General features: G+C 43.6%; 1 protein-coding gene and 1 long non-coding RNA gene across 2 annotated transcripts; both read left to right on the forward strand.

Moving 5' to 3' along the window:
* Positions 1-2,650: 2,650 nt before the first annotated feature.
* LOC117733982 (dual specificity protein phosphatase 7-like) lies at positions 2,651-6,959 on the forward strand. The gene is made up of 3 exons (XM_034537987.1): positions 2,651-3,425; positions 4,162-4,590; positions 5,390-6,959. Exons 1-3 carry the CDS (start codon positions 3,056-3,058, stop codon positions 5,698-5,700), a joined length of 1,110 nt encoding a protein of 369 aa, XP_034393878.1. The 5' UTR covers positions 2,651-3,055; the 3' UTR covers positions 5,701-6,959.
* A 6,039-nt stretch (positions 6,960-12,998) lies between these two features.
* LOC117734007 lies at positions 12,999-14,070 on the forward strand. Its single transcript, XR_004609777.1, has 3 exons — positions 12,999-13,131; positions 13,620-13,737; positions 13,940-14,070. It is a non-coding gene; the product is annotated as an uncharacterized LOC117734007 (long non-coding RNA).
* The last annotated feature ends 832 nt before the right edge of the window (positions 14,071-14,902 follow it).

Here is a 14,902-nt window from a genome sequence, read left to right on the forward strand (position 1 = left end):
GCCGATGATGCCTTGCACATAAAAGAATGAAACCATTCACTTCCACACAGCTAGGCATAGAGTTTAATAATTAAACACTCGTATATCTTTACATGTGAACGTTTTTGTTACATGCAGAACATATGGACCCAGAGGCGGAACGATTATCCCTCATATCAGTTATAACATGTTATGGAAAGCACCATTGCTTTCTTCTGCAGACATTTATCTCAGACAGAAGGTGATGGAGAAGCATGTGGCTTATGGTGGTGTACGATATGTGTAACGTACCCTTATACTTATATAAAATTAATGATTATATTAAGTAGTTCTACCATGAAAAAACATGTTGGATAAATGCCACGATAACTAGTTCACAAAACATTCTGGTGTCCACGTATAGCCATTTTAAGAGATTTGTGTGGCATTTCTCGTGTTTCACCACCAGGGGGCGCCCTGGCTCTCCTGTGTGGAGCTGCGAGGCGACGCCGGCCACCTCCTCCCCCCCTGCAGATGACTCATGGCTGGTGCAGCAGCTTTCACGGCGAACCGCTAGATGGTATCAACGGACAACAGGACATTGTGTTTATTATTGGTTGTAATAAAAACATTTTTTTTAAATGCAGCAAATGCACTTCCGCGTGCTTCACAGCAGCGACGGATTTATCTGTCATCAATGTTGCAGTCTGGTTATTTTATGTCGTTTATTATACAAGATATAATTTGTATTTATATTTTTGTTTTTATTGATGTTAAGACATCTTCTATCCTGTGGCCTCCGATCTTCTTGTTTGGATGAAAGTAGGTCCAATAAGAAGCCTTTTTACTCGCGCGCGCACAGAAACATCAATTGAGAGGAAGCTCTCCCTAATCGTCAAAGCCTCAGCCTTTATATATATATATATATATATATATATATATATATATATATATATATATATATATATATATATATATATACAGCCGGTGTGTGTGTGTATGTATGTGTGTGTGTGTGTGTGTGTGTGTGTGTGTGTGTGTGTTCGTGTTCGTGGAGCCCTCGAAGCAGCATGCAAAACCTGTGATTCTGTCAATCAAAGACCAAAGTCTCTCTCTCTCTCTCTCTCTGAATCACCCTTTGATGCACGTTTCGCATTATGTAACCAGAGTGTATAGGTGGGAGCGGAGCAGTCAGGTGACCACCATGCAAGTGATGCAGCTCTGCTCTCCAGAATATGAATCAACACTCCGGTTACGAGCTGTGTGGATGAAGTTGATCTGTATGTCATATCATTCGACATGTATATGCAGACATATGGTCATAACAGCATAATGGGCTTCTTTGGATTCCATCAACGGGGTCAATAACTCTTGCTTCACGTGCAGTGAATCCGGTACGGTTCATAAACGTGTTGTTGGCAGGATGTCACTCCGGTGTGCGTTGCCTGCCCTCGTGGTCACGCATGAGTTCCTCCATCCATCACCTGTCTCCATGTCCATGCAGGCGGCTCAGCTCCTTATTGCAAAACACTTACTGTGTGAGGGCAGGACAGCCGTGTGCGTGCGTGTGCGTGTGTGTATGGGTGGGGGTGGGGGTGGCTCGGAGGCAGGTGGTGAAATGGTGGCGTGGTGCCTGTTATTGTGTGTGGTCGGTCCATGGCGGAGAGCATTTGTGCGCATGCAGGTTTAGCTCTATTCCTCCTTCACGCGTTAATCCCGATGCTCCGCACATCTGCGCCCCCCCACACACACACACACACTCACGTGCGCGGACAGATGAGCCAGATTCCCACGCCCCCCTCCTCCACGTTCACCGGTGGCTCGCATCAGGAGGGGACCATGGGAATGTTGTGGTGGCGTTGAGAGGAAAAGCGCTCGTGCACATGCAGCGACAGCATCGTGTAATATACACGCGTGGGAAATCAAAAGGTTCACCTCGTAAACATAATGGAGACAATGAGGAAGTGAGCAATTTCCAAGGTGTGTCTGATCTATATCTGAAAATAAATATTATCACGGTGAAAGATGACAACATCATTTGCTGCTCTACTTCCTGCAGGAAAATGCACGCGCATCGTGTACTAAACAAATAAAGAATGAATAGTGATTACATTGTAAATGCATTGCATTTATAACAGTCGTGGTATAATGAGTATTATGTGTTATGTGCCAGAGGATTTAGAGGGTGTTATGAGAGCACTTGAGAAAAATGCCACCTGTAGGTCAGGAAAATTTGATTTAATAATAACGCAATATTAACGCATGTTATGCGCAATAATGCAGCTCCATCTCATTGTATTAAACATGTCGCCGCCCACTAAGCAGACTATCGCGCTATAGTGGCAAATTGTGCAAATGTTATGCGGGATTATTGTCGCACCTACTTTTTTTAAATGATAAAAAATGAAAAAATCTAAATAAAAAAAGAAGTTATCCACGGTTATGTTGTTGCAATTATGTAAAGCACAGACAGATGGTTGTTAGTGACATAAACCTCCCTGAAAGTCAGTATAAACGTGTTATAACAACACAAGCTTTATAATAAACACGATGATAGTGATTCACAAAACGGCTTCCATTGATGCCAAACTTTTTTTCTTTAGATATTTCTGCTATGACTTTAAATCATAAGGAATAAACTCCTCCCTCTGGAGTTGCTCTTCTGTCAAGTGAAAAAAAAAAAGAAAAAAAGAAACTCCCCCGTGCATCCGAACAGTAAAAACGAGAACGTGCACCGAGGAGGAGGACCCCCTGGTTCCGATGTGGACTCGTGGAAGTTGATGATGGGATTGCCGGCTATTAAACATTCACATTTAAATGCAAAAAAATAATAATATGAAAATGAAAGTGCAATGAGGTCTCCATTAAACCCGGGAGCAGGTCAGGCTCTCTGACTGATGGAAATAGAGAAGAGGAAGAAGAAGAAGAAAAAAAGCTCAAGCAGAAAGCGCCATGCACTGGCGGAGCAGCGCGTAACGCTTCTTTTTTTAGGCTTTTTTTTTTTATTTCTTGGGTGAAATGTAGTTTATTGCCCTTTTCTTTGCGGGGGGGGGGGGTGGGTTCGTGCTTTGCGTTGTAGTATGCCATCGAGTCCGATATGTCTAATGTGACGCCGAGCAAGAGCGTGGAATGGCTGCAACTCGAGTTGGAGTCCGGGGGCGCTTCGCCGCTCCTGCTGGACTGCCGCCCGCACGAGCTCTACGAGTCGTCCCACATCGAGAGCGCCATGAACCTGGCGATACCGGGGCTGATGCTCCGCCGGTTCAAGAAGGGCAACATACCGATCCGGACCATCATCCCCAACCACGAGGACAAGGAGAAGTTCATCCGGCGGTGCAAGTCGGACACGGTGCTGCTGTACGACGAGTCCACGGCGGACTGGCAGGACAGCGGAGCCCCGGCGTCGGTTTTGGGTCTACTTCTTCAAAAGCTGTGGGAAGACGGCTGCCGGGCGTATTACCTGGAAGGTGAACGTCTAGCTAATTAACTGCGTTAAATTAATTTTTTTTAAAAAAGACGCGTAGCGACTCTCGTGCGTTCCAGCACAACAGACACGTCGGCAGTGTAGTTTAAAACGTCTCCCAAGTTAACTCGAGCCGCGTCACAATTCGTAATATTTGCGCATTAATCCGCGTCCTCGCGCGCCGTTTTTAACGGCTGTCAAGCGGAGCTGACGTCGCTTCTTTTTTTTTTTCTTGTAACTTTTAAAATACCGACTTTTTTTTACGATCGCGACAGTAACGTTTTTTTTTTTTTATGTATCTCGCTCAACCGTTACAACCGTTGACGTTACTTCGGCGCCAACGTCCCTCTCTCACGGTGGTTTTGCTGGTTCGCCGGTTTTTGAAAAGGTTGTTCTTTTTAAAAAAAAAAAAGAAGGAAAAAAAAAAAAGTTTGTGTGTGTCACTGAGATTCTCAATTAAAATTCCAAAATGGCCGCGCCATGTTTTGCTCTCGCAGGAACAGGCATGCATTTCATGAATGGTTTCTTTTTTTTTTTCGGGGAGGGGAGGGGCTCGTGCTCCTTCTTTACAGCGCTGCTTCCATTTTTTTTTTTTTTTTCTTCTTTTTTTTTTTTTAAACGTGCCATTTGAAAATATGAGTTATTCATAATAAGAATAATAATTAAACTCCCATTAGTGTGACTTTTGTTAACTTGTGTTTATTTTTATTTTTTATTAATTTTTTTTATTTTCTGCCCAGGTGGATTTGTAAAGTTTCACACAGAGTACCCGGAGCACTGTGAGACCCTCCTGGACAGCTCCTGTCCCAGCTCCTCTCCTCCGCTCTCGGTCCTGGGTTTTGGAAATCTCCGGATCAGCTCGGATTGTTCCGACGGGGAGTCCGACCGGGAGCCGAGCAGCGCCACAGAGTCCGAGGAGAGCCCCGTCCCCAGCAACCAGCCGGCCTTCCCCGTCCAGATCCTACCCTACCTTTACCTGGGCTGCGCCAAAGACTCCACCAACCTGGACGTGCTGGGCCAGTACAACATCAAGTACATCCTGAACGTCACGCCCAATCTCCCCAACATGTTTGAGCACGACGGACACTTCAGGTACAAACAGATCCCCATTTCGGACCACTGGAGCCAGAACCTGTCCCAGTTCTTCCCAGAGGCCATATCATTTATAGGTGAGTAGGTCAACAGCTTTTGTTCAACATGTTTTGTTCCTTTTCTTCTCAGTATTAATGAGGTAATGGCTTTCTAATTATATTTAATAACAAGGTCAAGAATAATTGATCGCTAGACTGGTTTGTGAATGGATTTGTGAGACAGGTGGGAGTTTTTTTTTCTTTCTATTATTGTTATCTGCGAATGGGGGTTTCCACCCCCGAGAGACACATTAAACGTTCCCTCTCTTACCACGTTATCGGCTGTCGTACGCCGACATACTTTAATCTGGAGTTGGGCCCCCCGGCACCATCATGCATTTCACTTTTGGTTCGTCGTCGCTCGCCACGACTGCACCCTGAAAACCACCTGCCGCAGCGTCTGTGACTTGTTTTTGTTTTGGCGGTTGTGTCGTGAACTAGTTTCCGGAAGGTTCAGCGGTTATGAATGAGGAAGGAAACGTCCTCTTCCTTCTGTCTCTCTCTCTCTGTCTCTCTCTCTCTCTCTCTCTCTCTCTGTGTTGTGCCATCACTGTGGCGCTTCTGTCACCCATCACATTGACGGCAACAGAAATTGCCTGCATTTATTTAAATTCTATTGCTGAAAACAGGGCTTTGAAATTGAATTACGACGTGTTTCTGTACGACCACAGCTTTAAATGTAGAGATGTATGTGTAGATTATGCATCAACAGGTATTCGTGGGATACATAAACGCCACCTCGGCTGCATTGAGACCGGAAATCGACAACAAAGGGTTAAACGTCGTATTTTGACCGACGACTCCCCGTCTATTAAGATTCCCCTTCGCCTTTTTACAGATGAAGCTCGGTCCAAGCAGTGTGGCATCCTGGTCCACTGCCTGGCCGGCATCAGCCGCTCCGTCACGGTCACCGTGGCCTACCTGATGCAGAGGCTCAACCTCTCGCTCAACGACGCCTACGACTTCGTCAAGAGGAAGAAGTCCAACATTTCCCCCAACTTCAACTTCATGGGCCAGCTCCTGGACTTCGAGAGGACGCTGGGGCTGCGCAGCCCCTGCGACAACCGCTCCGCCGGCGAGGAGCAGCTCTTCTTCACCACGCCGACCAATCACAACGTCTTCCAGCTCGACACGCTGGAGTCGACATGAGGGTCGATTTGGGACGGCTTTTGGTCCATCTCCTAGTCTCTTGAGGGTCGGATGACTAAGGAGTTGCCACAAGCAGTAAGTCAATCGAAGTATTTCTGAACCAAAATGAACTACGATCTGTTAAAGGAACAGAGGACACGATCCGTTAGACCCAAGCCGGCCTTAATTCCTCACGCAAGGGTGACTTTCCCCATCCTCCACACATGGCATTAATCAATAGCAGAACATTTCATAGCCTTTCTATTGAATCTAGGATTGTTGTGTGACTGTTACTCCTTGTTCACCGGCTGTAAAGCGGATGTTAACGTTTCGATTGATTCCCTTTTCGATGGTCTTTAAAAGGAGTCAATCGGAGTGTTGTTTTTGTTTTGTTTTTCTTTCTGGGGGACCAATCCCGAGCGTCTTTGATGGTACTCCTAGCTGAGAGAAATAAGCCACGACAGCGATCCGGCCTTGAAATATTGTCCAGTTTTTTTGTTTTTTTTCTTTCTTCACCTGCAGCAGAATGGAGTTACCACGGAGAGTATTTCTTTTCTTTTGTGTTGGCGTTTCAAGACGGTTTCCTAAGATCCAGTGGTTCGAAATATCGAAGATGAAACATATTATTTTCCAGAAACGCCCCTGTATACATTCGATCTCTTATAGCATTAATTGCATGTGCTTATGTTCTACCAAGAACCTTTGTTTTGTAACCTTTTGGGTAGAACATGGAGGCAGTTACCAGGTTCGAGGTGTAAAGACTGGCCACGATTTGAAAGGAACAAATGTGTGAGTCATCAGTGTATAAAGGAAATGGATGTTCACCCTATTTTTATTTTAATTGTTACTCCTTCAGTCTGCAGCTCCTCCATCCTGATGACACCATGTGTAATTAGTCTGGTCTCAGAACAAAGTGAGTGTGTGTGAAACGAAAGAGGGAATGAAAGAAAACTGAGTTTGACAAAAATGTGTTCTTACCTCACAGAGACATTTTCAGGGATTATTATTATTATTTTTATTTTTTTTATACGAGTCATCTGTATCTCGTCACGGGCTCTTAAAGTGCATCCAAGGGCTGTTTTTTTGTTTGTTGGTATGTTTGTAAAGATGTACATAAAATGTGGTCGCCACGGGGGACATTTTCTTTTTTTCTTCTTTCTTTTAAAATCATGAAGGATGCGAAAGTGACCCTGTTTTGACCCGTATGTATAGTGTATGTAAAGCTAAGACATTCTGTACAAGTTTATACAACAAATATATTGTATATTTTTACTTGAAAACGCTTGTGTTTGTGTAAAGAATTTGTTTTTCTGTGTCTTATCACTTTCTTAAAACACAACAAAAAGGGTCCGAGTTGACTTCGAGGTGCGGTCTGTTGTCTGTCCGCGCTGATGCCTGACTTCCTGTTTCCCACCGGCTCTCTTGACACAAAGACGAGTGACAGCGTATCTTTGAATACCACAGAGCGCGCACACACACACACACACACACACACACCGCCAGTCGCTCACATAAGGAAGAGGACTCCACCGCAGAGTCTGCCGACAGCTCTGTAACTCCTTGAAGGGCGACTTCAACCAGTCCATGTACACCAAGCTAATATATGATATAGGATTAAGTAATGGCACTCTGCACTACATTCTAATATATTAATACACAATGTGTTAACAGGATATATGATATATTATTATATAGTATGGGATATGAGACAGTGTAAGGTAGTATACAGTACAATATAGTACAGCACTATAACTATATAGTAATGTAAGTATAGTACAGCAATATATAATATAATATGGTATCTTATGAATATATTAACAGTAAGGATGTGTGGGTTATAGTCTCATTTATAAAGGCAGGGTTGGTAATCTTAAAAATATATATATATATATTTCTGTTGAAACCCCTCATTACATCCTGACAGCAATTAATAAATCAATTACCAACCCTATAGCTTTAAGAAGGTAGTATTAAATATGATATTGATGTACCATTATATTAAATATATAACTTGTGAAAGGCAAAACGAGACCCGGGTGGCGACACGACACATCTGTGATTATGCAACGTATGGACATTTCTAAAGCTGCTGGAAGAAATATGAATTCTCCTCCCGAGTGTCGCGTCAGATCTAATGTTCCCTTCCCTGAAGATATTATTTTATGAACTGCATGCCAAGCTTTCTAAAGTCAGGAGTGAAAAAATATATATAAATAATAGGTGACGGGGAAATGTTTTGCAGCAGTTCACGGTCCAATAATAAAATAAAGATTTAATGACTTAAATACGGCGATAAAACACTTTGAGTTCCGGCTTCGAGACGATTGAGAACATCGCAGCAGGGCTGGAAACCGGAGTCCTCGTTCAGCACATGTGGGGACCTGCAACACCTCGGTAATTAAAGCTGTTGAGCGATGGCTTTTCCAGCATTACTATTCACATACCTGCAGGGCAGGGCCTGTGATCAGGACACAACAACAACAACAACAAAGAGGCAACGGGGGAGCCGCGGTGCATGATGGGAGCACGCTGCCGAGGGGACGGTTAGTTAGGAGTGCGAAGCGTTAATCGGAGAGGCCGCAGCGATTCCCCTCGAAGCTATTTCTTTTTATTTTAGTTGGCACCAATTGAGTTCGCCTTTTTCTTTTTGTTTGTTGCATTCTGTAATTATAAATAATTTTGGGTCCTGCTGACAACTTCAAAAAGGCCACGTCGTGCGGTCTTAACGGCTCCTGTTCTCCTTCCCCGTTATTAAGTTACTCGGCAAAAATCTTCCAGAAAGTCACGCTCGGAAAAAAGAGAAATTACTGTGAAACGCAGCAGAGAACTTTTTTTTTTTTTTTAAGTGAAACCTTTTGATGAGAGGAGAGGAAGAAAAGAAGACAAAAAAGGGGGTAATTATTATCTATAAATGCTGTGTGTGTGTGTGTGTGTGTGTGTGTGTGTGTGTGTGTGTGTGATTCACAATATGTTTTGTGTGACAGGAGTATTTTTGTCCTGTTGTGATCACACACGAAGGGAAGCAGAGGCCAACGCTGCGCTTACTCAGCATAACCGGGGAAGCAGATGTGTGCATGAGACTGACAGGATTTCAGCTTTGGGCTGGGCTTGTGTGTGTGTGTGTGTGTGTGTGTGTGTGTGTGTGTGTGTCGGAGCTGGTTCGCACCTGCTGCGGTTATGAGAGCATGGTCAGCACGACTGCATGACTGACAACAATTTCACAGCTGCTCCTGCTCCTCTGATGCACAATAACCGGAGCTCGTAGACGCTCATTCTTTAGACGGGGGGCCGACTCACCTCTTTAGCCTCGGTGGAATTAAGGAGCGTCTCGTCTCTCCACGTATTAATAGTTCTGAAAGGGGCCATCGCAGATGAATCTCATGTCATGAAAAGTCATCTGAATAACTGCCATCTTTGTTTTACGAGCAGATGTCCAGGGGGGCCGAGGGGAATCGTTCTAATCTCTGACATCACGGCCGCCGCCTCGTTACTTCTGAGTGAGGACACCCGGGAGACAGAAGCCGACTACGAATGCGGACGCATCGAATCCTTTTTAAGCCAGTATATATATATATATATATATATATATATATATATCGGGTTCGCGTTTGCACTGAAACGCAGACATTCCCCCCTTTTTTAGGCGCTTAGTTCCGCGGCGCCTATGTGTGTGTATAAAAACTGGCGCCTGGAATGGCACGCGGGTATCGTGCCAAGCCATTCGTTCATCTCCTCCGCGTTGGTGGGGATTGCCATTGGATTCCACCTGGACCCCTTGAGTCACATCGGAGCCATTTTGCAACGCTTCCCACTTGCCCATATTAGTAAATGGAAGGAGCGCATGGATCAAAAGGCCCTCGTAGACTCTGGAGAGGGACAAGGCTCGACCGTGCGGCGTTAACATTCCCACAGCTCATTATTTATCGAGTGATCATATTTGCTGTCACCAGTGATGATTTTTAGACGTTTAGAAGTCATGCGATGTCAACAGGAAGCATCTTATCTCTCTACAGATACACTGTCTTTACCGACAAGGCCTCACGACCCCTCCGAGCTAACTGAGCTAACTCTTGTGGGGCTTAAATCTTCCCTGAGAGACACGTACTGACTGCATGGGGGTGGGGGGGGACAAGCAATGAGTTTTGGCCATGAGGATACTGGGTCATGTGTGTAAAGCGCCGCCACATGGACTACTTGTGGCAGAGCGAAGGCAAGCCATCTGCTAACGCCAGAAGTCTCTCGCGTCGTGGCCAATTTCGCCATCCGGCGATGTACGGCGGCCCCCGAGCGCAAGAACAAGGTGATGTTTGTTTTTTTTGCAGGCTCGAGCCGTGGCAAAGTGAATGAAAAGGGAACATTCCTCGAGTGTTGCTAGACCCAACACAAAGTAAAGGTCATCCGTCTATCATGTGCTCCGGCTTTGGGAAAAACTAAACGGAGGAGGAGGAGGAGGAGGAGGTGGAGGAGGTGGAGGAGGAGGAGGTGGAGGAGGTGGAAGCGGCGCTGGGAAACTGTCTTTGCCCGTCTGGCGCGCCAGTCACACAAGGCCATATGTTGCTCACAGGGCAGAGTTGCCGAGTGAGCCAGAGATCCCGTCTGGGCTTCTACAGCACTGGTGACCCGTGTAGTGATGTCATGGTGCAGGGGGGGAGGGGAGGGAGGGGGGAGGGGGGGGGGACTGTCGCTCAGGACATGTCGTATTTCTCCAGCTAGACGTTCAGTTGTTATACTTTCGAGGAAAGCATTAAAGTGGTTATAATAAATATTATAATAACAAATTTACTGGGTGAAATTTGAACGAGGTCGCCTGTAGAATTTCAGCTCATAATCTAAATACTTATTTGACCACTTTAGACACACGGATGCACACACACACACACACACACACACACTGGTTTCAATGCACGACTTATACTTGTTGTGTTTTGCAGTTTCAACATTGTAGTATATTGCTACAATCTAAATACTTCTTTGACCACTTTACACACACGAACACACACACTAGTTCCCCTTTTTTAAATTTTTTTTTTAAGTGATTAAAAATAGATAAACCCTCCAGCGGTACATTAAAAGGAAACAATCGCTGTTATTCATTGGAAATCAATGGCTAGTTATTGTGGAATTTGAGAACCGTGCGCCTCGTCGTCTCGCCGTGGGCCGTCATGGCCGAGCGGCCCAGAGACAGAGCTCCAGTGTTCCCGGCTGCAGGAGTGGGATGAAGCATCGTGACGCTTCTGTCTGTCCTGAGTTTCATCTGCAGCTCTTTGTGCCAAGTCTTCCACTTCCTCACTGTGTATCTACGGCCACTAAAAACAACCTAACATCTGCTCTCCAGAAACTTTATGTATTTTCGGAGTAAGATTTTTTAATTTTTTAATTCACAATAATAAATAAATGAATATATATATATATAAATATAAATATATATATATGCTCCCAAAACCTCAAGATTCATTGTATATATTAATATATATATATATTTATATACATATATATATATATATATTAATATATATATATATGTATATATATATATATATATATATATATATATGCTCCCAAAACCTCAAGATTCATTGTATATATTCATATATATATTCATATATTCATATATATATATATATATATATATATATATATATATATATATTAATTTATTTAGTATAGTGTGAATGGTGAATGAGACATTTCCAGAGATCGGGCTGTGATATCCGGCGCTGGACGACTTCCAACACCGTGATGTGGAGAAGCCAGAAAAACAGGAATCCTAGTAAGATGGTACGAGCATGTCAACGCCTTCCAGACCGCGTTTGGGGTATATATCCCTCGCTCTTCCGGGGATTTTTATTTGTATTTTTTTACGTCTATAAATCTTATTGAGCTGGCAAAAAAAAAAAAAAAAGGTCATGAAAACATTCCACTGTTGGGAGTGCGTGACTTACTAACACAGTTTTGGGACAATTTCATGGTGCATCATGACTTGTGTGATCCAATGGATTCTTTTTAAAGCAATAAACCAGTGTGTGTGTGCGTGTGTGTGTGTGTGCTTGGTAAAACGGGTTATTCCATTGGCTGAGAGTGAGTCAGGCAGATAGGATATAAAGCATGCATACACACACACACACACACACACACACACACACACAGTTAGGATAAAACTGAATGAAGCCAGTTACATAATATTGACAGCTTACTATTACCGATGCAAATCCCCTTGTTCTCCTTCACTTTCAGGGGTCACGGGGTCGCGAGCGTTACACACAAAGAGGAAACGGGTTTAATGGCGGCTTGTGTGTCCCTGAGATCCACACAACCAAAGGTGGCTGATAACCGCAGTGTGTGTGTGTGTGTGTGTGTGTGTGTGTGTGTGTGTGTGTGTGTGTGTGTGTTAATAACAGCAGGCATGAGTCATCAGGCCGGTCTTACGTAACTGCGTCACTTCCCCACCCGACTGGCTGCTCGAGCGCCACACCCCAGATCTATTCACACACCGCTCAGCTGCTGCCCGGCCTCCCATTGATGGCGGGGAACGCACCCGTCAGCTCGGCTCAGAGCTGATTAAGAACTCAGGGCGGTCTAATCTGTGCGAAGGAGAAAGAGACACGTCACATTTTCACATGTTTTCACCTCATTAATGTCATTACTATGGACTGCAGATGGTGCAGTCGACGGCGGTGTGTTATATTTGTCGTTGTGGCAGAGCAGACCGGATGGAGCAAACGGGACCTTCGGGGGAACGGAGGTGGAGGGAGGTGGGGAGGCCTTTGGACGGTGTCATCAGTGAGGATTTGGAAGTGGTTAGAATAATATTGTATTAATAACATAAATAGATAGAGCATTATTTGAAAACAAAAATCTAAACCCACTCTTAAAAAAATCTAGATTAAATTATTCAGAGTTTTTTTTTTCATTTGCGTCCATATATTTATATATATATATATATATATATATATAAATATATATATATATATATATATTCATTTTGGCAATGGATATATATTTATATATATATATATATATATATATATTTCCAAAATGAATATATATATATATAAATATATATTTATATATTTATATATATATATATAAATATATCTATATTTAAATATATCCATTTCCAAAATGAATATATATATATATATATATATATATATATATATATATAAATATAAATATATCCATTTCCAAAATGAATATATATATATATATATTTATTTATATATACAAATCATCAACTCCTTTTCATCCCGACTGGCTCTATCTGTGTGTGTGTTTCTGTTAAACACTGGCAAGCGAGTGTTTGTAAAGGAGTGTATCTGTCTGTGCCATGAAAACCTCCTCGTCCTCCTCTGGGTCCCGGAGCTGAGCCAAACCAACGGAAACAACTGCGTCTCCCTGCTGACACCCAGTGGCCACAGTGGTAACTGCAGCCTGTTCACCTGGGAATTAAAAGTTAAGATTAATGTGAATATATTTTTGTACTGTTTTTCGGTCGAGCGACTCCTCCGAATACGTCACTAAAATACACACACGCGACTTGAACGGTCGCGCGGTATGATATTAATCTTTCTCCTCTTAATGATCCAGATACTTCTATATGTACCCCCCCCACCCCCCCCGACACGTGTCAGAATTAAAGCTTGTTTTAACAATAGAACTGTTGTCCCCTTTGCAGTTAAATAGCATTCTTAATATGGACAAAGGCATCTGATTGTCCACTGGTGTCGGGGTCGATCCAGATCCCCTAACATGGGCACTAACACGATTAGACGTAAATAGCTCCTGTCTCAATAGAGCGTGTAACCAAACACGTGCACGGCGACCCGTGTGAATAGTTCACGTGGCTGCAGACGAGAGCTACTGCAGAATAATTTAGGGCGGACGGAGCTGTTTCACACAACAACAACAACAACAACAACAACAAAAGTGTCTTGTTTTAGCCACATTTCAGGCCTCCTCTGGTGTGTCAATGGGGAAAGGGGGCAGAGAGGCGAGCATGTGATCGGCCTGCAAAATATTCCAGAGAGCAGCGAGACGAATCGGGAGCCAGATTGTAAAGTAAGTGTTGTTTGCTTCTCGATAACAACTGACCTGAGGACAGAACAACATGTCTGCAACAAGCCAACTCTATTCTTAAAGGGACATGTTCGCAGCAGTCAAACCAACAGGAATCTTTACTATCACCTGTAGCGCTATTCATCCATTTGGAATTTTTTGGGTGCGAGTTGCCATGGAGATGTGTCTTTCTTTCTCTCTCTAGGATGTAATGGGACTAGATGGCACGTCCTTTAAAAGAGGCCCCCAAAAATTATGAGGAAATCTCAACAGCAACGTGTCTCTTTCCTGGAAATCAAGACCCCCGGTTTGCTCCAGATGATCCACAGATCTAGATTTGTTTGGGCTATTTTTGGAGATATCGGTTGTAGAGATTTCAGCCTTCTCTCTCCAACATAATTGGGACTATATATACACGTCTTGTGAAAAAAAACTAACTTTAAATATTGTTGTGAAAGGTTTCATGTAAGTAGGGTTTGAAAAAAATAGTTCCTGTATGTCAATTTAAGGTCTGTGGATTATTTAAAGCTCTTTTTTTTTTTTTTAGGGCTGAGTATACAGTCTATATTAGAGAGAGGAGGCTGAAATACCCCCCCCCCCCCCCCCTTGTTCAATAAAACAATCTAGATTGCTAAATAGCACTACAGGTTTTATTTTGGGGGTGAACTTTTCCCTTTAAAGTAAAGATTATGATATTGTTTAAATTAAGACGATTCGAATAAAAATGAAAAAAATGTGACAACATGACCGCTCTGACAAATGCATCTTGTTTATTACATGAGCGCACATTCCAAAACTGACTCTTCATGTAGGAATATGCAGGCGTTCCAGGGGCCTGAGAGGTGTGGGGGGGGGGTGGGGGGTGTGGGGGGGGGTACAGAGTCCTGAGGGTCTCCTAAACATACCGACATGTACACAATGCATGCGCACATCGAAAACGTGCACAGTGCACAAGCTGGATCCAGTACATTTGATTAGTCTACCGAGTCATGAATGTGTTCTGCTTTGTGCACGCGTACGTTTTCCGTCCAGCTAAAACAACAATCAGCCTCTCATTTGTAAACTGTGTGTGTGTGTGTGTGTGGGGGGGGGGGGGGGGGGGGGGACAACAACAACAACACAAAAGTTGATATTTCGAGCGGCCAATCGGGGGTACACTACGTGGCCT

The sequence above is a fragment of the Cyclopterus lumpus genome, chromosome 7, assembly GCF_009769545.1.
Source record: "Cyclopterus lumpus isolate fCycLum1 chromosome 7, fCycLum1.pri, whole genome shotgun sequence".
Lineage (NCBI taxonomy): Eukaryota > Metazoa > Chordata > Actinopteri > Perciformes > Cyclopteridae > Cyclopterus > Cyclopterus lumpus.

Bases quoted from the DNA above. Each gene is read 5' to 3' on its own strand.
- LOC117733982 (XM_034537987.1), top strand. From the start codon at position 3,056: ATGTCTAATGTGACGCCGAGCAAGAGCGTGGAATGGCTGCAACTCGAG. The intron at 3,426-4,161 runs GTGAACGTCTAG...TTTTCTGCCCAG, and splicing joins CCGGGCGTATTACCTGGAAG to GTGGATTTGTAAAGTTTCAC. The intron at 4,591-5,389 runs GTGAGTAGGTCA...GCCTTTTTACAG, and splicing joins AGAGGCCATATCATTTATAG to ATGAAGCTCGGTCCAAGCAG.